This window comes from Ahaetulla prasina, chromosome 9 (genome assembly GCF_028640845.1).
Source record: "Ahaetulla prasina isolate Xishuangbanna chromosome 9, ASM2864084v1, whole genome shotgun sequence".
Lineage (NCBI taxonomy): Eukaryota > Metazoa > Chordata > Lepidosauria > Squamata > Colubridae > Ahaetulla > Ahaetulla prasina.
The window spans coordinates 24,302,019-24,327,102 of record NC_080547.1 but is presented as its reverse complement, the minus strand read 5'-3'; the positions used below and the strand labels follow the sequence as shown (position 1 = coordinate 24,327,102).

At 36.7% G+C, this 25,084-nt stretch overlaps 1 protein-coding gene across 1 annotated transcript in view; it reads right to left on the bottom strand.

The window, feature by feature from the left end:
- Positions 1-369: 369 nt before the first annotated feature.
- Positions 370-25,084, bottom strand: part of TCF7L1 (transcription factor 7 like 1) — a 94,417-nt gene continuing 69,702 nt past the window's right edge. The window contains exons 3-11 of the mRNA XM_058194410.1: positions 16,962-17,045; positions 13,036-13,168; positions 12,665-12,767; positions 10,741-10,824; positions 9,353-9,496; positions 8,154-8,313; positions 6,149-6,256; positions 2,196-2,256; positions 370-1,497 (exon numbers count right to left, since the gene is read on the bottom strand). Coding sequence (XP_058050393.1) covers positions 1,064-1,497; positions 2,196-2,256; positions 6,149-6,256; positions 8,154-8,313; positions 9,353-9,496; positions 10,741-10,824; positions 12,665-12,767; positions 13,036-13,168; positions 16,962-17,045 — 1,311 coding nt within the window. The 3' untranslated portion in view covers positions 370-1,063. The remainder of the gene's footprint in view (positions 1,498-2,195; positions 2,257-6,148; positions 6,257-8,153; positions 8,314-9,352; positions 9,497-10,740; positions 10,825-12,664; positions 12,768-13,035; positions 13,169-16,961; positions 17,046-25,084) is intronic.

Sequence of the window (25,084 nt, the reverse complement as noted above, 5' to 3'; positions counted from 1 at the left end):
GCTGCGGTCCAGAAGTTGGGGACCCCTGCCCTAGAGCATAACACACTTTTCTGCATCCTTCCCCTCTTTTAGTTATCCCATTTCTCAAAATCTAAAGAATCTTCAGATGGGCTCATCCAAACAACATGTACAAATTATTTCTTTATATACACTTCATAATGTCTATTAGGGAAGGAATCATTTATGGTCTAGTTCTGGGAATTAATGGGGCCAAAATTAAGGTAGGCAGAACAGGCTAGACAATCTTAATATAAAGGCATCAATTGCAAATACTTTTCCCCTTCGTGCATACTCATGAAGGGAAAAGGAGTGGCAGAGTGCAAGATGTATTAAATGTAAATTCTTCATTGAATACTCTCACACAGCAAGTTAGGATGCAAATTTATTTTCCTTATTTAAAATAACATGGAATTTCCCAAAGCCTATTCCCCTACTGCCTGCTACAGAAAATAATTCTGTAAGGAAATAGGATGGATTGTCCTACCATTTTCCCGGACAGTCACTCCAGATTACAAGAAATCTATTTGGCCTCCCCGAGGCTCGGCAGTTCTGAATACGACCGTGAGGTACTATATCTGTGGTACTGTGTCTTCTGGTACATATTGCCAGTCTCTTAGAAAAAGGATGGAAGAGTGGGATGAGGGGAGAAGTCATATAAAACATGGTCTTGCCAAGGGAATGGGAGATAGCAAAAGTTAGCAAGATATCAAAACATGCAAACGCCATTGAGAGATGATCCACCTGTACAAGTCTACATGCCTGAGGCAATGATAGAAACACTGGACTCGGCTTGTGTTTTTTGTTTTTCATTCTTTTCAGGGTTTTGTTAAAAAGTAGTATTTTTTTCTTGTGGTGGTGGGTTTCTAAAAAATAACAATAAAAAAATGGTCTTCAGACAGACTACTGAAAACAACTCTGAGAGTAGAGCACTTTCTTCCTCAAGAGTCACCTTACGGAAGAGTTCAGAAAGGGTCAAATATTGACCAATAAATGGCTTTGTCTGCTTCGTCATCTCAACTTGGGGTTTTTAACAGGGAGACAGACGGAGGTTGGGGAAGCTTCCTCATTCGGCTGGTTTGGTTACCAAGGAGAGCGGCTGGGCCTGCAACATAGCCAGGGCGGCCTGAGAAGACGAAATGGCTGCAAAAGTCGGAGGCGTAGTCAGAAGCGCCGTGGGGGGCATGGAGGTGAAGGGCAGAGCCCTGGAGAGGAGAGGAGACTGGCTGGTGAGGCTTGAGGAAGAGGAAGCAGCCTTGCTGGGCAGGAAAGACGCTGAGTGCAGAGACAGCTGAGCCCTGGCTTCGGGTTTGGTGGTCAAGGAGAGGGGCTGTGCTTGCTCAGAGTGGGTGGCAGCGGGCGCTGCGGGTGATGCCAAGGCAGTGGAGGGGGTGGCTGGAGAATCTAACATGCTGCCATGAGAGGACGCAGGGCTGTCACAGGACTTGTCAGCTGACAGGTATGGCATGCAGGGCTTCTTGCTCTTCGAAGCCATTGGATCTGTTAATAACAAAGAGGGCAAAGGTGTATTGATTCCTTCGTTGTCTCCTACTTTTCACCACACTTGAAATTATCCTTATCTATTTTAATTTCGTAAAAGCTGGTTAGGCTAAAAAGAAAGTGGTTAAAGACGGAGCCATAAACTATGCAGTTCCAAATCTACCATCCTAATGTAAATGGCAGATGACACTTTTCAGCCAAATAGGGAAAGGGCTGAAATGATTAAAAGCAGATTGTTTCCTTGGTTGAAAAATGTATTTATTCTGAAAGCAGCCATTCCCAGTCAGCATTGTAATTAGGGCCGTACCAAAGCCACAGCACCAGAAGTATTATTCTCATAATGCCGACTGTCCAGAAGCCAGTTTACATTCTCTTTGAATTTTGTTTTTAGGAACCAACAACTTGGGAATTATATTCTCCACACCCCCTCAATCTATTCCTTCAACATCTGTTCCTTTTTTAATCCTTGATGCCATTTTGAAATTCCTACCCAGATTAGGAATTAGGAAGCTAGGTTTCTTGATATATTTACACATCACCCAGTTAGGAGTCATGTAAGACAAGGCAAACAATAGCAATTTTGATCTCGCCCACTTCCTCTCACTTGGGGGATGGGTAGGTGAGATAGTGCTGTTACACTTGATCAGGACCAGACTGATGGATTAGGACCAGATTGACCAAGTGGCAATGATACATACTTCCTGTTTCCTGGATGTGTTGCTGAGTTTGTTTCTCTCTTTTTCTTTTCTTTTTCTTACCCTGAAAAGGACAAATTTACTGAAAGTCAGAATCACATTGTAGACTTATTAAAAAACTTGTGATACTTAAGGAGATAAATGCCATGCAAAACAATTTTATTTGAATAAGTCACTGTACTGGACAACAGCATGTGCCTTTTTTATCATTAATGATTTATGGTGAAGAAGACTGCCATAATAAAAAGATGTTCCTCCAATTAAATACATATTGCAGAAAGACTATTTAAAAACAGAAACATTTGCTTTCATAAACTCATTTTAAACCAACTGTATAGCTGTTTATAATTATTCACTGAGCAAAAATACATTCTTTGTAAATTAAATTCTCAAGATTAAAAACAGTCTCAAAAGACACGTGTATGAAGTGTCAAGAAAGAAAAAATGGCAACTCTGGCTGCAAATTTTATTTAGGGAAAAGAAAACAAAAGCACAGAAAATTGGGGGCTTCATAAATGAGATGCTCTGAAAAGCTATTATTTGGCAATTCTAATATGGAATTTTATTCTTTATTGACCTTACTGCAGATATTTCCAGTAAGCAACAAATAAAGGCAAATGTTGAGAGAACAAACAAAAATGTTTTCCCAAAAGAGATTAACTGATTCTTCATCATTGTTTTAAATATCTTAGTTTGCCCAAGTAAGGGATTATTAGGATTTGTTCTGAAAAAACTGAGTTTTGCACACTATAACCTTATGATTAATTTTAATCAATTCCTACTAGATCCTTCTTCAATCCCCCTTAAATCATTTTAGAAATGCATGGGCAAACATTCACTGAATATTTAGAAGTCAACTGCAGCTAATTGAGTCTCTCACTATTCCCTGCTGGAATTGGTTACCTATTCCCAGCTTTTAACATTATTATTTCTTTGTGTTTTCTTCACACAAAGAATACTTCTGGTTGTTTATATAGAAGATGACCAAGCTGAGCCCGAGGGAGGGGTCAAACGCATCTTAAGTCATGGGTCTCTACGTACCCACAAGAGATCTAAGATCAGTCCACACCGAATGTTTTCTTAATTCCTGCTCTTTTCCCTTGACTGTTTTTTTTCCAAACACACATACAAACAAACAGTACATTTTTTCTGAACAGAGTATTGGCCAAATCAAAATTTGTACTGCTTTTAGTTTTCTCCAACACCATTTTATATATTTCATTTTTTGCCATAAAATTCTTTCTCTCTAATTTTTTATTTTATTTTTCTTCTATTTCTTCTAATATATAAATAATATTACCATTCGCCCTAATCTCTAATCTTAATTTTTCTTTTTCCACTCTTTTTACTTTTTTCAAATTGAAACCCTTTAAATTGAAATTAGTCGTTTTTCTAAAATCTAAACCTAACTCTAAATTATCTTATTCAAATGTTCTCCCATTACTCCCTTTTCACAATATAATATGATTTCAAATATTTTCCCTATATTCCATCATTCCAATTATAAATATTTAGTATTCAGCAGTTTTACATATATCCCTCTTTTCCATTTCTTTTTTTTTATCAGTTTAGCCAAATGGTACAATACTACAATTCACACACACACACACACACACAAAACCAATTTTCCATTCCTTTTTTATATAATTCCACATATTTTCCCTAGATTTCATTATTCCAGTTATACATCTTAATTTTCATACACTTTTACCTGTATAACCCATTTCCTTCCCTCTTTTCCATTTCTTTTTTTCCAACTTAACCATAATATAATTTCAAATGTTTTCCCTAAATTCCATTAGTCCAATTATAAATATTTAATATTCATACAATTATAAATATATAACTCATTTCCTTCTCTCTTTTCCATTTTTTTATCAGATTAACCAAATAATACATTACTACAATTTGCTTAAGTATACTCCTTTTTTTATAATTTTCATACTTTCCCTAAATACCAATATTCCAATTATAAATCTTGATATAAATATAAATCTTGATATTCATAGCCTTTTACATATATATCCCATTCCCTTCCCTTTTCCATTTCTTCCCTCCCCATTCTGCATTCAAATATTACTACAATTCACTTTAAAGTCATTCATTTCTACGCCATCCTTCTAATAATTAATTTAAATTATTACCAACATTGTCTTAATCTCTTCATACACTAAACAAATTCAATTTTCATTCTCTTGATACAATATAATTTCACATGCTTTAGCTGAATTCCATTATTACAATTAAAAGGGCCTCTGTGGCTCAAACTGGTAAGACAGTCTGTTATTAATAGCTGCCTGCAATTACTGCAGGTTCTAGTCCCACCAGGCCCAAGGTTGACTCAGCCTTCCATCCTTTATAAGGTAGGTAAAATGAGGACCCAGATTGTTGGGGACAATAAGTTGACTTTGTATATAAATATACAAATAGGATGAAGACTATTGCTAACATAGTGTAAGCCGCCCTGAGTCTTCGGAGAAGGGCGGGATATAAATGCAAATTTAAAAAAAACATTCCAAATATTATAATCTCATCTATTAAATTTACCATTCATGGTTATAGATCTTACTATCCTTTATCCCATCCTCTTATTTTCTTCTTTTTCCCTTTTTTCCCCTAATTTTAAAGTTCCTTACTCTCCTAAGTTTGCCTTGTATTTCCAACTGCTCCTTTTTCCTCTATTCACCTTTCTTGTTTTACCACTGTTAATCCCAGTGTAATCATTTGAATTTTTTATATTTTGTCTCTTCCCCTCTTCTTTCTCTATTTTTGTCATTGTTAATCCCAATGTAATCTTTAAAGTTCATCTTTGTTTCTAACCTTTTCCCCTTTCCTTTTCTTCCCTTTTATTTGTTTCCTTTTTCCCATTAATTTTCTCCTAAATCCTCTCTTTTTTTCCTTGTTACTCTCACCATAATCATTTAATTTTTTATAATCAATGTCTTTATTTTTAGTACTACTTTCTTGATTCTTGTTCCTGGCTTCTTCCACTTGGGTATGTTCCAGCAGTCTCTAGTTCATCCAGTTTAGGTTTTCCATGCATCATTGTAATCATTTCATTTATTTCCAATTTGAATGATATGCGCATTGTTTTAATCATTCCAATTAGTTCCTGCATCATTTTGTTGTTTCTGAGTTGTCTTTATTCCAATTTTAAGTTTTGTTATGTTCCACTTTCTTTGAATGTCGAGATCAAACAGCTTAAACAAAAACAAATCCTCCTCAAAAGTTTCCACCACTCTTACCACTTTAAGAAAAAGAATTTTCCCAAAATACAAGATAACTGTTGTAATGTTTCTTTCTGCCTGTAGATGTCTCTCTCCAATCCACATTTCCAATCAATACGTTAAAAAAAATCCAATTTATTTATTAAATCCACATTGCCAATATTTGCCAATTTCGATCTTCTTATTATTATTTCAATGTTCCCCAAATTCCAATTTTAAAATCCAGATCCAAATCCAGTTAAAAAGAACTCGTTGCAGGGCTTTTAATTTAAAATTTTTCTTTGTTCTTCCTTCAATGTTCAAAAGTTTTAAAATTATTTCCAATCGTCTTCACCGCTATTTCGGGTTTCTTCTTCTAATAATTTAAATATCTCCAGACAAATTTTAAACCAAAACTCAAATATTTCCCGACTGTATCGCCGCAACGCTTCCGGTCGAATCCTCCCTTGACTGTTAATAGCTCAGATTTTTGTAGACAGCTTAAGCTTGCAATAAATCTTTATACTCATTTGAACTGCCTGAATCTCCTGATTTCCCCAGCACTTGACAGTTTACAACTCAAACTTTGAAGACAATTCTGAAAAATGACCCATAAATGAAAAAAATATTTGTCTATAGTAAGTACACTGGATTGTGAATCTATAGATGCAGAGTTCAGATCCCAGAATCTGAATGATGATGATGACTATTAGAAGTACTAAAGCATACATATCTGCAATTATGACTTACATAGTTATCTCGGGCAGACCAAGTGGGGTAGAGTTGAGAATGAAGCTGTCGTTCCTTCCGTGCTAACTCATAGTATTTGGCTTGCTCTTCACGGGACAACGAATGCCACTGAAGCATAGAAAAATATATTATAGTCTGAACATGGAATAAAGCTTTAAATGATGGTTTAAAATTATGGTACTCTTTATACAAAAGAACTCAAATGTTGATTGATTTTATCATTCCACTTCCAACATCATACTGAGAAAATAACTGAAGGCACATACGTATTTGTAGCAACTTAACCCTACAAACAAAGTTTTAAGGGCTTAATTCAAGTCAATGTTAAGAAAGTTTAAATTTCTTTTCCTCTTTCCTCATCAACCCCTGCCAATCTGTGAGGATTGGAAAATTACAACACTGCAGCAACAGGCAACATTAGGCAGAATTTCGCAGCCCAGATGTATACAAGAATCACCTGTATGCAACCTGCCAAATCTTGCTAGGCCAGCACATCTTTCTTACCAAAAAAAAATCCTATGGTACACACACTCTATTATCCATTTTCTTTCTCAGGATCCAGCTCTTTTCTATCCCACTTTGCAACCTTAACTCTTGCTCTTATGCATTCTTATGCATTCTTACCCCATCCACAGTATTCTGGCTCTGGAGATTTGATGTTGCTCCAGAATAGACTTGTGCCAGAGTTTCTGCCATTTTCTTTTGTTTTTCCTGTTCCTCTAAATTAGCGGTCACCAACTGGTGGTCCACGAGAAAATTTTGGTGGTCCGCAGAAAAATTATTTGCATTTTCTATATTGCACTAAATCAGGGGTCCTCAAACTACGGCCCCTGGGCCAGATACGTGCAATGAACGTTTGTGTTGCTGCAGAGAGTCTCCCCCTTTGGGATCTTTTTGTGTGGGTTGGAGGGGGCAGAAATTCCAACTCGGGGTCTGCTTCAGCCTCCTGATTCGGGGCTTTGGGCAAAGGCTGGAGGGAAGCGCTGCTGGTGGCGAAAAGCTGGAGGGCCTTGTTCCAGTGGGACTGCCTCATGGCCTGGAACTGGCTGAACAACCGCAGCCCTCTGAGTCTCCAGGCACTGGTACCTGGCCTTGCACTCCTACAGGTCTTCCTTCTGCTTGGAAAGCCTATGCTCCTAGTCCTCAGTGAGGTGCTTCTGCTGAGCCTCCTTCTTGGCCAGATCCAAATTGAACTGAGCCAGTTATTTTGTCAACTCTTTCTCGTAATGGCTGCTTAGCTCCAACAACTACTTCCTGTTGGGTCCCTAAGGAGCCTGGGCGGGCAGGCAATGAGTGGCTGGGAGGGGAGGGGTAAGGCACCCCTCAACCCGAGTGACACTGAGTTAGCCACATATCTAGCCCGTCGCATGACTACCTAGCTACGCCCACCCAGCCGGTCATTAGGCAGATCATATTAGTGGTCCGCGGGATTTAAAATTATGAATTTAGTGGTCCCTGAGGTCCGAAAGGTTGGGGATCCCTGATCTAAATGCTTCAGATCCTCTTTCTCAGCCAACATTCTCTACATCAGTGGTCCCCAACCTTTCCGGCACCAGGGACCAGTTTCATGGAGACAATTTTTCTACAATGCAGAAGGGGGAGGGATAGATCCCACACATGCAGATGAAGTTTTGCTCACTCGCCTGCTGCTTGCACAGACTGGTTCCTAGTAAGCCACGGACTGGTACTGCCCCGGGGATTAAGGACCTCTGCTCTACATCCTTTTCTGAGCCATTTTATATTTGGACTTCTTAACATCCACTGATACTTAGTTTATCCTCCATCCTCAGTCTATTCAACAAATAAGACACTCTTAAATCCCGAGTTTATAATCCCAGAGAACTGACAGCCTATTCTATCTGGTCAGAAGATGGACTTTAAACTTTCTTAGAATGGCATTGTGAAACAGCACAAGAACAATACATTAGTCACAACAAGCAAATTTTGAATGTGTCAGTAGCACATGACACAAATGGAGCAGAGAATCAAAGAAGTGTGCTTATACCCGTCTTCCTAGGATCTGGTTGATAGCGGCACTCTCCTTCAACGTACACTCTGCCACAACCTTGGCGCGCATTTCCTTCATGTACAACATGAATGCATTCAGAGGCTTTTTTATATGGGGCTTCTTCTCCTCTTCCTTTTTGACAATAACAGGTGTTTTTCTGGAAGAGCCACATTTTTCATTACAGTCCCATAATCCACGTATCTACACACTCTCTTTCCACCAACAAGGAACAGAAAACATGAGGCACAGTGAAGGATTATTATTTCTAACAATGTCTGTCACTATTAGAAGTGGTTAGCTGCTTAATGAAGTTTCATTTCGCACCACGTCTATTGTGTCTATTTTTATAGTGTGCAATATTCTGTACCTTTAATGGCTGATGGAGGAATAAGATACAGTGTATGATGGCTGTTCTCAACAGTTCATAACATAAATGTTATGTGGGTGATGTGCAAAACTTGCAATGAAGACAGTTATCTGCTCTATCCAATTTATCCCAGCCATGTTGCATGTTAACAAAAGCCCTTTGATATTTTACCTAACTTAAGAGGAGTCAAGGATTCCAAATTGGTGTCTAGTTCCAGAAACAGAAGGTTGTTGTTTCCATTTCCTTAAACAAGTTAGGAAAAGCATCCAGAGCTTCTGGATTTCTTTCAAAGTCCTTAATAATAGCATAATTTCAGAGTCATGTAAGAGATAGGGAAGGTGTGGGAAGGAAGGGGCCCACAGCTTATAATCAGAGGCATGAGCAGCTATCCCAGCCATTGCCCAACTGCCTTTTCTGCAGGGATGTTGTGGGGAAATGTTTTTCTCCACACAGCTGGAGGCTCATTTGGCCTTTTTTGAACTTGATCCCTGTTTTTCAAGCTTCCCTCCCCTCATGCCAAATCTGGTTCTGTTGTGTTCATTCTGCTAATGCCAGAGCCCTAATCCTTTTGCATCATTTCTTTTCATCTTTTTACTAGGCTGAAAGAATAAAAAGAAAAATAATCCATTCCAAAAATATTCATTAAATTAGTTGGAGGAATTTTATAGTGCACAGTAAGGTTGCATTATCATGAATTTGCAAGGACATACATGCATCCAAGTACATTGTAAAACATCTTAAGAAATAATAAATGGATAGCAACTGTTTCTCTATTAGACATTCCACCAACAAAGGCATTCAGGCAGCAGGCAGCTAAACTATTACTTACGAGCTTCCTTCAGGACTCAGGCTGGACAGTGTCGGCTCTTGTTTAACAATAGGCGACACGATGGTGGGGTGTGGGATTCCTGAGGGATGAATTCCATGTGCAGGAGGAGGAACCATATGAGGGGAAAACCTGCTAGACATCAAGCTGAAGCACAAAGGTTGTATGCTGAAAACAAATGCTTCTCACAACTATTTTCATCATTATGGCTCATCTATTTATTATTTCTTCATACCCCTTTCACTTTTTCTATTTCTTTGGCATCTTGCCAGAGCCCCCAAAGGAACAGTAAAAACCTAAGGTCAATGGCAATAACAGAAGGCCAATTTATGAATAACCAATTTATTGCATTAACTGCTAAGGCAGAGAGAACTACTTGGACAGATTCTGGTTTTCTTCTGTATAATCCACATATTTAAAAAAAAATAAAGAGAAATTTCTATTCCTATTTCTATTCCTTATTAGAAATTTCTATTCATTCTGCTTTTCGGACTTCTGTCAATTAGTCAATTTCTCAAAAATGAGATCCAAAATGGCAAATTATTGATTTACTGTCTTTCCCCAAATCAAGTCATACAGGAGGGTTTCATTTCCTTATTTTATCCCTGCAATAACAACATTGTGATGTGGATTGGACTAAAACTGGCACGTCCGGGTCACCAAATTAGTTAGGTAGTCAAATGAGTACATGAACCAAATCTAGCACCTTAACTATGCTGACTCTCAACTGTAGGGAAATCAAGAATCATGAAGGTGAAATATGGCAACAGCGTAACCAGAATGATGATTATATAAACCATCAATGTAGAAGATGGCATAAATGCCCTTCCACGTGTTTTCTATGGAATCTTTAATGGTTCTTTGATGATGGTCCCACAAAAAAGTAAAGCCCCCAGCCAAAACGTTCACTTGAACACAGCCACTTTTCTACTAACAGAACTTTCACTCTTGATCAGAGGTTCAAGGATTTGTTCTTAAAAAATATAGGTTTAAAAAAAGTAATAGGTTTAAAGTTTTCAAAACCCGTTTTAGACAGTACTAATTTATTTCAGTAAACTTCTTCCCCTTAAATTTGCTTCTAATGAGTAAACTATAGAAATTAAAATATCAATGAGCTGTTCATCTGGTATCCCCTTTAAATACAGTGATAGTTAACTTCCTATCTGGGCCACATCAGGTCAGATTGCATGTTGCCTTTACACAAATGCCTACTTCTTTCATGAAAATGAATATCTCCACATATGAAAGATGTAAGACATAAAGCATGTAGAATTTCTTTTATTACATAACAGATGGGCGTGTAAGTTCTTGACCCTAGTTTAACATAGGATGCATAGATACAGTTTTGCTCGTTCAGAGAGAATTAGATCCAGATTCCCACTTGAACGCACCTGGACATTGAGGCATTCATGGCCAAGGCAGGATATGGATGTCTAAACCCACCTGGAGGAATGGAATACACTGGCTGCCCTTGCCTAAAACGGACAAGACAAATTCTCCTTGTTACAATTGCCAATAAATATATTTCTTATCCCAAATTACAAAACTAATCACTTGACTGCTAATATTTTAGGTTCCTAGAAATTATAAAACATTCGGTGCTATATAGCCTTTATTTCTCTATGACTTTACTGAACATACATGAAATATATTATAAAGTATATTTACCTCCTGAGAATCACATTTTTTTTTTAAAAGCAATATTTGCAAATATCTCTTGCCATTAGTTTGTGTTGCAGACCTTTAACACCAAACCCAGGTTCCCATTCCTTGGCAATTTCCCCCATAACTATCTTCTTTTGGTAAAATCCCAGATCACTTAAATATTATCTTAGAAACAAAACCCACAAGATATCATCTGTAGAAATTATGCATAGTTCAATACTGCAGTTTTAAAACCATCTTTCAATTTAAAAGCTTTTTATATATAAGATATCCAGTGCATATAAGTTTAGTCTCTCCATTCAGTGCATCATAGATCCCTTTGAAGACCATCCACAAACTTCAACTGGGCCAGAATGTAGCACTATGAACAGTGACGTTCAAGTCTCAGTATGCCCATGTAACTTCTGCCTCTACTTTGTGAGCTGCAATGGTTGTGGTTTGTTTCTGGGCCTACATTCAAAGGACCTGATTACTTCAAGGGGGTACCTGTCTCCTGTAACATCTGCTGGCCTATTTGATCTTGCAGTTTTTCAATTAAACAATGACATCTATTGGTATATGTATGCAGAAGAATACCTTCACTGTAACAGTGCTTGCTCTCAGGAACGAGGTGTCCCACCAATACAATTTATTGTTTACAAGAACTGTGAAAACCTGGTTTTTCAACTAGTACTTTGGCAAGGGAAGGTGACAGCCCTGCCCCCTCAATCACACTCGCCATCTTTTCCTCTATCTTTTACATTTTATTGATTTTGTTATACTTTTTGTTTCACAGTCGTTGACAATTGGGTAACATACAGGTTTAATGAATTATTGCTACTATTATTACTATAAATGTGTAAGAAAAAAACAATGAATACGACACCTGAATCAAGGCACCCTTATAGGCAGCAAAACTTGTATAGTAGTTTTCTCCAGGTTATCAAGATTATGTCTCTTTCACAACATTTAGTTGTCATGACCAATTACCCTAACTAATTTAACAATGAGTTAAATTTCCAATTATATGAACTGATTGAATCTTTTCAAATTCTTCTCGAGCTTCCTTGTGATGTTATGAATACAATGGAGATACTGCATTATTTATACTGATGAAATCTCTACATTATAGTACAATAATGTACTTATTCGTTCTTAAAATATTCTTTATTTATCTGACTGATGACATTAACACAAATACTGACTCTAAGTATCACAATTTAACTGTAGAAATCCCAACTATACATATGATAATATTTATCACTCTGAATATTACAATAAATTCAATTGTACATTTTTTTACTCCTCTCTGCTTGCAGGCCTTAGCCACATAGCATATGAATGACCTTGGAATTGTTTTGAAGATCAAAGAAGAATTTGAGCTTCATAAATAAAGGATGTCACATTGATGGTATATCAATGTGACTGTAATATGCACCTATGTGTATTAAATCTTATCCTGACAAAGTAGGAAACTATGCAGAAAAAGTCTCTTGAGCAGGTGAAGTTTTAGCTAACTCAAAAGATTACAGCACCTGTGGCTTCATGAAATTGATTTATTTCAGAAGTAACACATGTTGGGGTCAAAAACTTTGTACTGAATGAAGACCAACTGGCACTGTAGAGAGAAAAAACAAAGCAAGAAAGGATATTTAGAGTGGAAATTCCTACTGTGGTACGAGCCATCCCAAAGGATGAGGAATTTGTCCAATGGCACCAGAAGACAATGGATAATAAGGAGAGAGTTCTGAAGGGTGGGGTGGTCGTGGAATTCCTGATAGTGAAGAAACAACAATATACGTTAAGAGATACAGTCTCTCATTAGAGTTCTTTTCAATTCTAAACTAGAATCCCTACCTCCCCTCTAGTTAGAAATGTATAAATAACTTTTTATTTCCAGAATTTCATAAATATCTGCTGATAAACTTTACATTTTCGTGTTGACTCTTTCCCCCTCAATTTATTTATTATGCTTTTCTCTTTGCAAGGCACCCAAACACTTTGATTGGTTTTGGATAAGACCGTGATTTTCAAACACTCACCTGTCTTTGGGTCAATCTCTGGGGAGAGGTGGGAAGGTGGTGAACTTGGTGAAAAGTGATCATTGCTATAGGTGATGAGTGGTGTCAGGGGGTGCATGTGATGTGGATGTTGAACTACAGGGACTTTGTTGGACTGCAAGAGAAAAGCAAAAATGTTCTCTGTAACGCTTCTGACCACAACCAAATTGGGTTCCACCCAAAAATTTCACCATTTTTTTTTCACAGCTGATTTCCCCTTCTGCACCATTTTTTTTTTTTTTTTTGTAAGCACCAAATTTCCAAAATTAGGTTTGGGCCACGACCAAATCGGGTTGCAACCAAAGTTATGCAATGAATTATGGTCGTGACCAGAAATTCTACTGTATTTACTTCTATTTTTAAGTCATTTATTACCTGAAAAAACAAGGGAAGAGGAAAAACATAATTTGGGAAGTTAATTTTTCTATTTTATACACATACACATATAGCATAAGCTTAAAATAGATCTAATACATGAAATAAAATTTTCAGTATGGAAAGAGATATTTGGTTTTTGGTGTGCTTGAGGTTTCATCACTCTAATTTATCTTTACTATTAATTAAAGGCACCAAACATAACAGAGATCCCTAAGAAAACTGCCAATTTCCCTTCACTGAACAAGCTATTTCCCGCCAATTAACTGTTATTAATCCATTATTTTTATGACTTTTAAGCGTGCTCAGTGGCCTTCAATAACAACCATTGCCACAGGCATTTTTAATGACCAAAAAAAGCATGATTTGGTGGGCGTGGCAGGGGAAGGATATTGAAAAATCTCCATTCCCACCCCACTCTGGGCCCAGCCAGAGGTGGTATTTGCTGGTTCTCCGAACTACTCAGAATTTCCGCTACCGGTTCTCCGAACTGTTCCAAATTTCCGCTACCAGTTCTCCAGAACCTGCTAGATTTCACCCCAATCTGTTCTCCTAAGTGATTGATAATTCTATGCTCAGTATTTTTTTCAACAATTTGATCTGGAACAAATAGTAGGGTAACTTGCCTAACTGGCTGATTTTCAGGGCTCAGGTTTTAGGGTTGAAGTGGCTATTTTATCTCAGAGTTCAGCATTTTTGAAAACTCAAATTTGACTTCTGTAAGAATAATCACTATTGTTTGTTTGAGCTTGTTAATTTTTAATTTGTTAATTACCAATTCATCGCTTGCCGCCTGTAAAGACCATTCAGTAAGGAAGAAAAGAGGGGTGGAATGGGGGAAAGGAAGGGGAAGTAGGGAAGAGGAAGGAGAAGAGAAAGGAAGAAAGTAGGACAGGAGGTAGGGAAGGGAAAAAAAGAAAGAAGGAGAAGGTTTGTTGCAAAATGAGAAAAAAGAAAGGGTAGAAGAGCAACCGAGAATGTAATCAAAATGCCTTATCTTTATGCTTTTAGAAAAAATATGTATGATCAATTATGGATAAGAGAATGTACATTTATAATATGTGTATAAGAAATAAAAAAAATTTTTTTAAAAAAAAAGACCATTCAGATGAATGAAATTCTGAGGTAAAAAAAGACACAAAGACAATTTTATTTATTGGCCATCTCTCTTTTAGTGTGCCTTTTATTCCTTTTATTATTTACTCATCTCTGCTGGGTTATTCCTCCTGATAATTTATTTTACTCTCAACATTCCAGCAGTGTGCTCCTTAAAAATATTTTCCATTTGTCTTATCAGCAAATTTGTTTTGCCATCGTCTCATACTGATATCTATTTTCATTTTGGCAATATTTCCATTTTAAAAAGGAACTTTCCTGCTTTTTCATATCTCTTGACTATGCTCATAAACAACACCCACATTCTCTTGGACTTCTTCGCACCGTTCTTAAGCTGTCCAAGCCTGCTCTAGAGAAGATCCTCTCTTTCCTGCACAATCTAAGAACTGGATCCAAAATGAAAACTTGAAATCACTTTGTAAGAGAAGCACAATACAACATTGGAAAAAGTCCTACTCAAGAAGTATAAATAGATTTCTTATACATGGGAGTAAACAGGCACTGTAATTCTTAAACCATTTTGCCTGTGTATGCTCAAGATATGATAATATTTTTCAGAATCATATAATGCTCACCATTCTTAACACAAGCTTGTTGTGGTCTAATCTATTCATTTTAGGATCATCAGTCATTTCTGGGAAAGGCTGAAGCTTGTTTTTGTTTTTTCCCTGCTGCTAGTACATGTTGCAAAGTAGTTAACTAGCACACATCCCCCATCTTGTCGTAAAGCAGCCATACTGGCAAAAAGTCTATTTTTCTTTTTAGCCAAATTCAGATAGCTAAGACACAAGCTATTTAAGAGTTTAAACCTTGTATCATCAACCCTACTATCAAGATCAATTTTGGAGGCCTTTCTCTGGGCCACCATAACTTTGAAGGTAAGGGAGGTGGCAACCATTTTTGATGATAACTCTCTCACTTTCAAGCCCATTTTAGGGAGACCTGCTTGGTGCAGTTTCTCCTCCAATACAAATTTTGCTGATATCCTGCATAAATTACTGTCCTTTTAACATGTCTCAGAAAGTTCTTTAACTAAAATAATTTAAATAAGTCATTCAGTTCTGACTATAGAAAATATTCAAAACTACTTTTAAAATGAACACGTATTTCCCAAGAAATTTAACTACATAATAGCAACAGAAGTATTATTTAAATAAAACCTGATTTCTGGCAATTTCATGGACAGATCGATATAGTTTTCTAGGATGAAGTAGTTAGCCCTGCTGCCATCGTAGACAATTTTTAAATTTACCAATCAAATCCATACTTGATATATTCTAGAAACATCCCATATAAGAAAGTACTAACTAGGCCTGATCTTTCTTAGCTTTCAAGCATAGAAGACTAGCCTGGTGCAGCCATCTCAAGAATAACAGCCACATGAACTCATGCTATGCGCTACTTAGCAGACTGAAATACGGTGAAGTCACAGGGAAGGTTGCAAATAGCAATCACATGACCATGTTGTCATCATTAGCTAGCATCCAAGTGCCCGGATTGTGATCATGTGATAGTGGAGGTTCTGAAATGAGCCATCCATTAATAAATGAGCATGTTGCTTTATAGATGTTAAAGCTCAATATTAAATATTTAGGGAAATTGTGTTTAGCAAGTCAATCCCTCCAAGAATTTTTAAGATTCTAATTTCAGCTACAACTTTTAGTGTCATTCTCTTTGTCCGGCCATGTAATTTGCCATTCACTGTATAAAACTTTTCTCAAAAATATTTCATTTTACTTTCTCAATAAGATTATTTCAAATCAATTGCAGCAGTGTAATTTCTGTCATCATAAATGCTCGGAAAAATCTGAAAAATTTCTTTCTGCATGAATACACTGGAAGGTCTGGGCTACGTGACACAATGCAGATCAAGGCTGATCACTACAGATGGGGGTGTTGGGAGGAGTTGAAAGATCCCTTTTTCAGTTAATTAAGAGTATCACTGTCTTATTTTGCCATTGAAACAAAAGATTCTTCTAGTCACATGTTTTTATGGTGGACTCATGAAAACCTAACTTGAAATTCAAAGCCTGAGGCACAGATATTTTAGACGCAGCTGCAAGATATTATGTCTTGAAAATTAATTGTCTCATTTTTCAATGGTTGTTTTTTCTTGAGTTTCTTTTTGCTAAACCAAAGAATGCTTCTTTAGAACACTTGTGATACTGATGAAAATGCTCTTCATAACGAACTAGTATCATGTGAGAATGATAACTATCACACAATAATTTATAAGGAATCATCTTTCCCTTTATTTTTTAATTAGAAATTCAAATTTTTATGCCCCACTTTGGACGTAATAGCCTCGATAATTCTAAACTAACTGTGCTGAAGGACTATAGATGTAGGTGTATATATTCATAAGTAAACTTTCATTTAACAATCACAAGACCTATAAATAAATCACTAGCACTTACTAAGTGGGCAGGAGAGGGAGATCTTGCATCCTTTAGTGTCGCTCCAGCTGGTACATCTAGAAGTGGCCATTTCACCTGAAGATACTAAAAGAAATCAGATTAAAGGACATAACTAATCACCCATGAAAAAATAGTATTTTTTCCAAAGCTTAATTGTCAAGCTTAGTTTAATACAAAGGTTGTTTTTGGTGGGTTATTTTTTAATATCGGAAATCTCTTCAATTTTTGTGGTGTATATATATTCTAAATAAACAGTAGAGTATATTTCTGACATGAAATGGGATAGGAATTGATTCAGCAAAATTTAGGTACTAACACTATATACCAAATGTTATAGAAGCCAACCACAGAAAAATCTAATTGCAATGGTTAACTTGTATCTCCAGTTTATCAGTATTCAATAACTATTGATTTATTCTATATTTCAATGGTCAAACTGAGAATGCTTTTAAATAAGCCAACTCACTAACATTCAGTATGAACTATTTAAAACAAATCCATCAAAGTAGGTGGAGCATGCACATTAAAGCTGATTTCACGTTCAAATGTAAATATGAAAATGCATTTTTCTGTAATTTTCTAGCATCAATAACATACATTGTGGTCTTTGTTGCTGGACATAATAAAGCTATTTTGCATTGTATTTCTAGCAGAGAAAGATAAGTATCTCATGCCATTATAGCTGAATACATGGGTCCTGTGAAATGTTGGAGGTTTGAGAATGTGGACTGGATGAGTTGCAGCTGTGCAATGGAATTTCCCTAACACACAAATCTTCATGATGTAAAACAGCTGGAAGGAAATCCCAGCATGCTTTGTTTGGAGGCTGAACAACCAATAATTTAAATGGAAGATTAACCCTTCAACTTAAAACAAACTTTCAAATTTCCTCTAACTATTTATTTCAGGTGGGAAATGGTGCATAAATGCGGAGAAAACTGCAGTCTCTTTAAAAAACTAGACAACTATTCCTACACCAAAACAAGAAAGGTAAAAGCATTTTTAAAATCAGATAAATTGTATCTCCTTTGTCACTTATCTAATTCAAATCATGCAAAAACATAACTAACATTGACAATATTTTGGTAGTGGCATGCATGCATGAAAGTTATCTTGATCTATTTCTGTTTTCATATCTTTTTAAAATATTTTGAACTTTTAGGACATATTTTAGGGCACATACAGATAAATGCTTTAGAACTTTTTTTCATCTAATAGAGGATAAATTGATATCATCCTTTCTATTGAGTGATTGCAAGATTTTCACACAATGAAATATTGTTAAAACTTTTTCAGTATTTTGAGAAGGATAAGCTAAGAGCAAAGAATTACAAAATTCACACATAACAGTCATATTAGCATCTTTTACAATTTTCAACATGTTTGTGTATGGCAGAAGAAATAAAGCAACTGAATAAAGAGTACTTTTGGCTGACAGCATACAAAATATTGTACATGCCTGGACAGATTGCCTTGAAAATTACCTTGAAAGTAGAAGGCCCAGAAGACAACCTTTGAACAGATTTGTTCAAAAGACAACTGAGATATAATCTGGCTGCTCATTTCATTACAACAATTAACCACTAAATCAGTATTCCTCATTCATATGAGGAATATCATATGAACTATCATATGAATATCATGAACGTATCTTTTCTTTTATGTACACTGAGAGCATATGCACCAAGACAAATTCCTTGTGTGTCCAATCACATTTGGCCAATAAAATTCTATTCTATTCTATTCTATTCTATTCTATTCTATTCTATTCTATTCTATTCTATTCATATAGATATTTTACAATATTTATAATATACTCCAATCTTAATGGATTCTATATGTTGGACTGAACATTGTAGGATAAGAAACAAAAATATTCCAAAATGTTTGTCTCCAGTCACATCTTCAGAATATTTTTATACTCCTATGCCTTATTCTCTCTATTCTTATTTTTAATTCAGCAGAAAGTATTCCTGTAGGATAAATTCCTAGTGAGGCCTGTTAAATTACAATACTGCTACAATTCCTTGCAGACAAACTGAGAAGTGCCCTTTAGGCATTCAAATCAATAACTTTGGTTTGTAGACCAAAGTATCTTACTCACAAGAATCAATTTCTTTAAATTAAACAGTTTCAAAAAATAATTTTTGTTTTGAAAGGTCTCTTTTCTTATCTCCACTATTTCAATAATGTCCCCTTGAGTGTAACAACCAGAAATAGTTTCCCCCCAAAAAACATTCCTTATGTTGTAAAATACCCATTTAAGACCTGGGTTAGGATCAGTTACCTAAGGAGCATCTTCGCTAGTTTGTATCAACTGGACTTTTTAAGAGGATATAATGAGGTTTTCCACCTGGTTCCCCCCCCCCCCAAAGATAGTCAGGCGGCTTTAAAAGGCAGTTTTTTCTATAGTGAATTTCTGAAATTATAAAATTTATGAAATTCCTTTTCTTGGTGAGGCTCAACTGGTATTCACATTAGCATAATTTGCGTGCCAAGCGAAAGTACTATTTTCCTCGGGGTTTTAATTTGTATTTTAGATTTTGAACAACCTTCTTACTATTGCCTAGTTTATATGGTTTTTCATTTTGACTTTATTGTCTCTTATGTTTTTATTCAGATTGTATATTTTAATGTATTTTATTGCAGACCACCTAGAATGCAGCTATTGGGCAGTTCTACATTTTAAAATAAATTTGATAAAAATAAACAAACATGGTTCAGATTCACTGTAACTGCACTTGCAAGTTAGGACTTGAAGTAAGAAATGCACTGGGATTCACATTTCAGCTTTAGATGAGCAATAAATTCAGTTGAATTATAGTGAGAAAATTTAAGTGTTGAATGTCCTGCAGAAACAATCTAAAACAAATTGTACCAGCAGTTTGAGATTTTTTTTTATCCTTCCAAGAGGAGAGTTGACAGTTTGGAAAAGGTCATTTAGACCTCATAGTCCAGCTCCCTACTCAATGAAGGAATGCAAATTAAAACACCCCAAACTGATAACAATCTAATTTTTACTTGAACACATCTAGTGAAAAATTCTACCTACTATCTCTCAGATAAGAGGTTCCAACGTTGAAATGTTACTCTCAGGAAGTCTTGATCTAGTATTTAATTGGAATCTGCCAATTATGCCTTTCTGTAACTTAAATCCAAGAACAGGTCTTGCCCTCCTCTTATATGACATCCGTTCATGTATTTGAATTGTACTATCATATATCAGTGGCCTTTTCTCAAGGTTAGACACAAGCATATCCTAAACTCATCATCTTGACTTCTTTTCTGTACCTATTCAAACTTCCTTCTTAAAATCTGGTGGATTTGGAGATTTGTATACAGTTCCTAGTGGATAGACCAAACTCTATGCTCTCTGAGGCCTAGTAAAGATATAGTTAATATTTTCACAGCAGTATCGAACTCTATGGAAAGCAGCTTTATTTGTTAGCATCCAGCACAAGATTAAGGCCAGATTTCACATTCCTCCTCGGGAGCAGAGCAAACATTTTGAAATTTGGAGCTACTGCCAATTTTGTTTTATTTTTTAAAAAATATGAAAGTATTCAGGATTTTTCCCTTTGGAGATGAGAACCAAAAATTGGAAGGTGACCAATGAAGAAAGCACCTTTGGACAAAGGAAGTGGGATTTGTGAATACTTGACATGAAACAGGAAGAGAGCTTATCTCATTCCCATAAAACACACAAATAGTCTACTGTAACAGACTGCTTTATCCACAATGCAGAACTGTTTTTCTTCAATCTTTTTTTATATTTTAGCTGTAAAATTCAGCCTCAAAACTTAAAACTGAATACAGCCAAAACTAACAATACCAGGATAAAAATGAATGAAAATGCACAAGCAAACATCCTTCCTCCTAAGTAAAGGAAAAGACAACTGACCTCCCAACACCAACTATGAGCCAAAAGGATTATTTCCTTCAAAATAACTCCTTTAGGCAGCAATTAAAGAGCAATTCTTATAAACTTGATGAACCATTACAAAAAGTATTACTGGCAGTTATTACAATAAAGCATCATTTGCGCAAGGATTCACAAACATAAGTTCAAGCTGTTAGTTTCTACAAGCTCAAAATTGGTAGCCTAATATTTTTCTGTAGACAAGCTTTCATGATATGCTGAACATGACTGTGTTATCCCTAAGTAAAAGATGTACACCTTGGTACTGCAATAATTACAGATTGAGGCCATAAAGTCTGCCAATCTCCTATTTGTTTCCTTGCAGGCATCAAATGTTTGCTTCAGTGCCTGATGACATTGCCTAGTTGGGTAATGTAATGTCTGCAAGCAAATAAGCTCAGAGAGCAACAAGAACTCTACAATTCAACTCTGAGGATTCACAATGGCAGAGTCACTGTATTAAGCTAGTCCATCTCTCAATCCTTTAGTTTTTAGAGGACTAAAAAGACAAGACCACAGAAAAAAGGAGTAAAACAAAAATGCCATTCAGATCAATCCAGTGCTTCATTCCTGACTGAGACTGAATAACAAGCAAAGATAACAGAAGTAATTTGAAACTTAGATCAAGATTATAAATAACACTCTTCTTTTAACCATAATCTGGAATATTTTCTGGCACAGAGAATATGTTAAAACCAACTACAATATGAATATGATGCAAACACTGTGATAGATAAATATTTTTTCCTGCATTTCAACTTGGGCTCTAGAATTGCTGTATTAAGTTTTCTCCAACCTTGTATCTTCTGTATGTGCTGGATTGCAGCTTCTATTAATCTTAACTAGTATGACTACCGATTGGTGGTTTTATTTCCAGTTGAAGATGATAGAATATCATGTCAAGTGCATATAGGTAGTATGAAACTGAGAAAGCCCAACACAGCCATTGCTTCTGCTCAGAAATTACTCAACTTTTTAATTTTTCTTTGCACACTGCAAAAGCAATTGTGGGGTTTGGTCATATAACAAATTTGTTACATTAAGTTTCTGATAGTCTGAATTTCAAGAGTTTGACATCTGCATTGCCAACACTTCATGGTAGCACAGTGGTCAGGTATCTAAATTTCCTTTTCCAGCACTGATGTTACCCTTTCAAAAATTATATTTTCCAAGTCTGAATTTGATTTGATTTTGTTGCTGTTTACTATGGCTCGCCATAGGCAATAACTATTATGACCTCACAGGGTAGAGGTTAGACCACACCCTAGAACCAAAATTTTAGATCAGCGGTCACCAACTGGTGGTCCGTGGACCACTGGTGGTCCGCAGAAAAAATATTTGCATTTTTTGTATTGCACAAATCAGGGGTCCTCAAACTACAGCCCCTGGGACAGATACATGCAATGAATTGTGTTGCTTCAGAGAATCTCCCCCTTCGGGGTCTTTTTGTGTGGGTCGGAGCAGGGCAGAAATTCTGACTTAGGGTCTGCTTCGGCCTCCTGGTGCAGGGCTTTGGGCAAAGGCTGAAGGAAAGTGCTGCTGCTGGTGAAGAGCTGGAGGGCCTTGTTCCAGTGGGATTACATCATGGCCTGGAACTGGCTGACCATCTCAGCCCGCTGAGCCTCCAGGTGCTGGTACCTGGCCTTGCACTCCCACAGGTCTTCCCTTTGCTTGGAAAGCCTATGCTTGTGGTCCTCAGTGAGGTGCTTCTACTGAGCCTCCTTCTCGGTCAGATCCAATTTATACTGAACTGTTCTGCCAACTCTTTCTCGTGGTGGCTGCTTAGCTCCAACGACTGCTTCCTGTTGGGGCCCTAAGGAGCCCAGGCGGAGAGGCGAGGAGTCACTGGGAGGGGTGAGTAGAGGCTGGCGAAGCACTCCTCGATGTAAGTGACATCGAGTTGGCCATGCCCACCCAGTCACATGATCACCTAGCCATGCCCACCCAGCCCGTCCTTAGACAGATCATATTAATGGTCCGCAGGATTTTTAAAATTATGAATTTAGTGGTCCCTGAGGTCCAAAAGGTTGGTGACCCCTATTTTAGATGTTACTTTTTAGAAAATGTGAGACAAGGAAGAAAAATATTATACTAGAGCAGAAAATAACACAGAGCAGAAAACAACATTGAGTTGCCACTGAGATTTCCGAAGCTAGTGCTGAAACTTTGCCCTTGTGGGCTCCAGACCTGTAATCAGATCTTAGTCTCCAAGGTTCCTGCAACAGCCAATTGAGGAAAAGGCAGGGAGCCAGGGCTGTCATCTGTACAAGGAGTATGTTTGGTATGCAGCTGGCCCCATGACTCCCAACAAGCTAGCTCAATGACCTACAGTACACTCTGGACTGTGAGTACAGTAGTAGTAGTTTCCTAAATGACTGCCTTTGATCTACTCTCCAAGACCTTAGATCAAAGCGACTGCTTAGATTGGGGAACTCCCTGGATCTGGCTGCTGTACAGCTCCAATCTGTTTCCAAACATTGAGTGGTGGTGTGAGTTCATTTGCCGTTTACTGCAAAGTAATTTTAAAAGACACCTATAATAGTCAGCTGTTACTAGGGCAGCAAGCACTACTCCATTCAATGACTCAGCTTTCTTGGAACCTCTGAATGGAGAATGACTGAGAAGGCAAGACACCTAAAATACCTAAATATAAACAGAAAAACCTACTAATTAAAAATCCTACATGTTGTCATTTTCCAGCTGGTATATCTTACACTCCACCCTTCTTTTCTACTCAGCATGCTTGGTCACAAAATGAGCTTTCTAATCCATTTTATAAGCAGAGAAACTACTGCAAACTGGAGCGGTGGTTTTTTTAAAAAAAGCTATAAAAAGCATTTTTTTTTTACTAGATTCAGAGAACAATATGCAAGGCTGGAGACGTATTCTGAAAACATACAAGGAATGGAAAAAGTTTAAAAGGGTTGATATGGAAAGTTGAACAACACTTCTGAATTCAAGAGAGCACCTCTTGTGCTGGAATCCATGTGCAAAAAAAAAAAAAAAAGAGGAAAAGAAAGCTGGCAAGTGAGTGAATGGCATATTGAAGCTATAAAAGTTTCAAAATGGTTACATTCCAGAGAGATTAGAACAAGCCCTAGTTGCTTGTTACCTTCCTTTTCTTCCTCCTCTCAGCAACTGGGAGAATGAAAAGGATTTTAACTATTTCTCTCCCACATGCTGTTGTGCCACACACACAGTACAATGCATCCTGCTGTCTGCAAATTAACCTGCCATTTGCCAAACAGCTTCTCCTCAGCTGGGGATTAAGATTCACCAATTCATACAACAATCCACCGGGTCTGCAAACCTAAGCCTGAACAATGGGGTATAGACAACAGGCCCTGGCTTGCCCACATCTGCTATAGTAATTTCAGGAACAGGTCTTTACTCTGGGAGAAGCATGTAGTAAACTAAGAGGAGGAAGGAAAACAAAAAGAGAGCTGCTATAGCCAATTACGAATGTTTTTGAAGGCCAGATTTCCTGCCTCTTACAGACACTGCATTTGAACAACTATCGGCAAGCTTCACTTTGCTTTACAAGTACTTAATACACTATGTGGGGTTAAATGCTCATAAAAATCTTTAGCTCACATACCATAGAATATTAAAACTTTAAAACTGCTATCAGTTGCAAATAAGGAGTGATCAGCTTCACAAGACCTCATCGTACATTAAAGCACATATTAAAGGAATATTCAAATTATGGAGTCTCATGTCCATAACCTGCCTAATTTTAAACAATTGAATTTGGACTGAAATGGAAACATGTGGAGGGAGAAACTGAAGGAGGATATTACAAGCAATATATGAACTTGAAACCCCCAAATCACAAGATCCAGGATTTAATCTGCAGATATAAGTGGTTAAAACCAAATGGATTAAGAGACTGTTCCAAAGAATTTAGAATTAATTCACTCTTCATAATCTACTGTAATACTATTTCAAAATAATCCATTATACTGATTAGAAGTCTCTGTAGCTAACTCAGAAAAAGTAATCCTATTTGTTGATTTTGAGAAACATTTTGCTGCCTGAAATAAGATTATTTATACAATTCAATGTCAATTTGGGGTGGAGAATATTTTTAAGTATGATATATGCAAATATTTCAGTTACATGTTAATATAATATAATATACAATATTGGAATTCTTTGTGGACAAAAGACATAATGGCAAGATGTAAATTTACTCTTTTTGCAG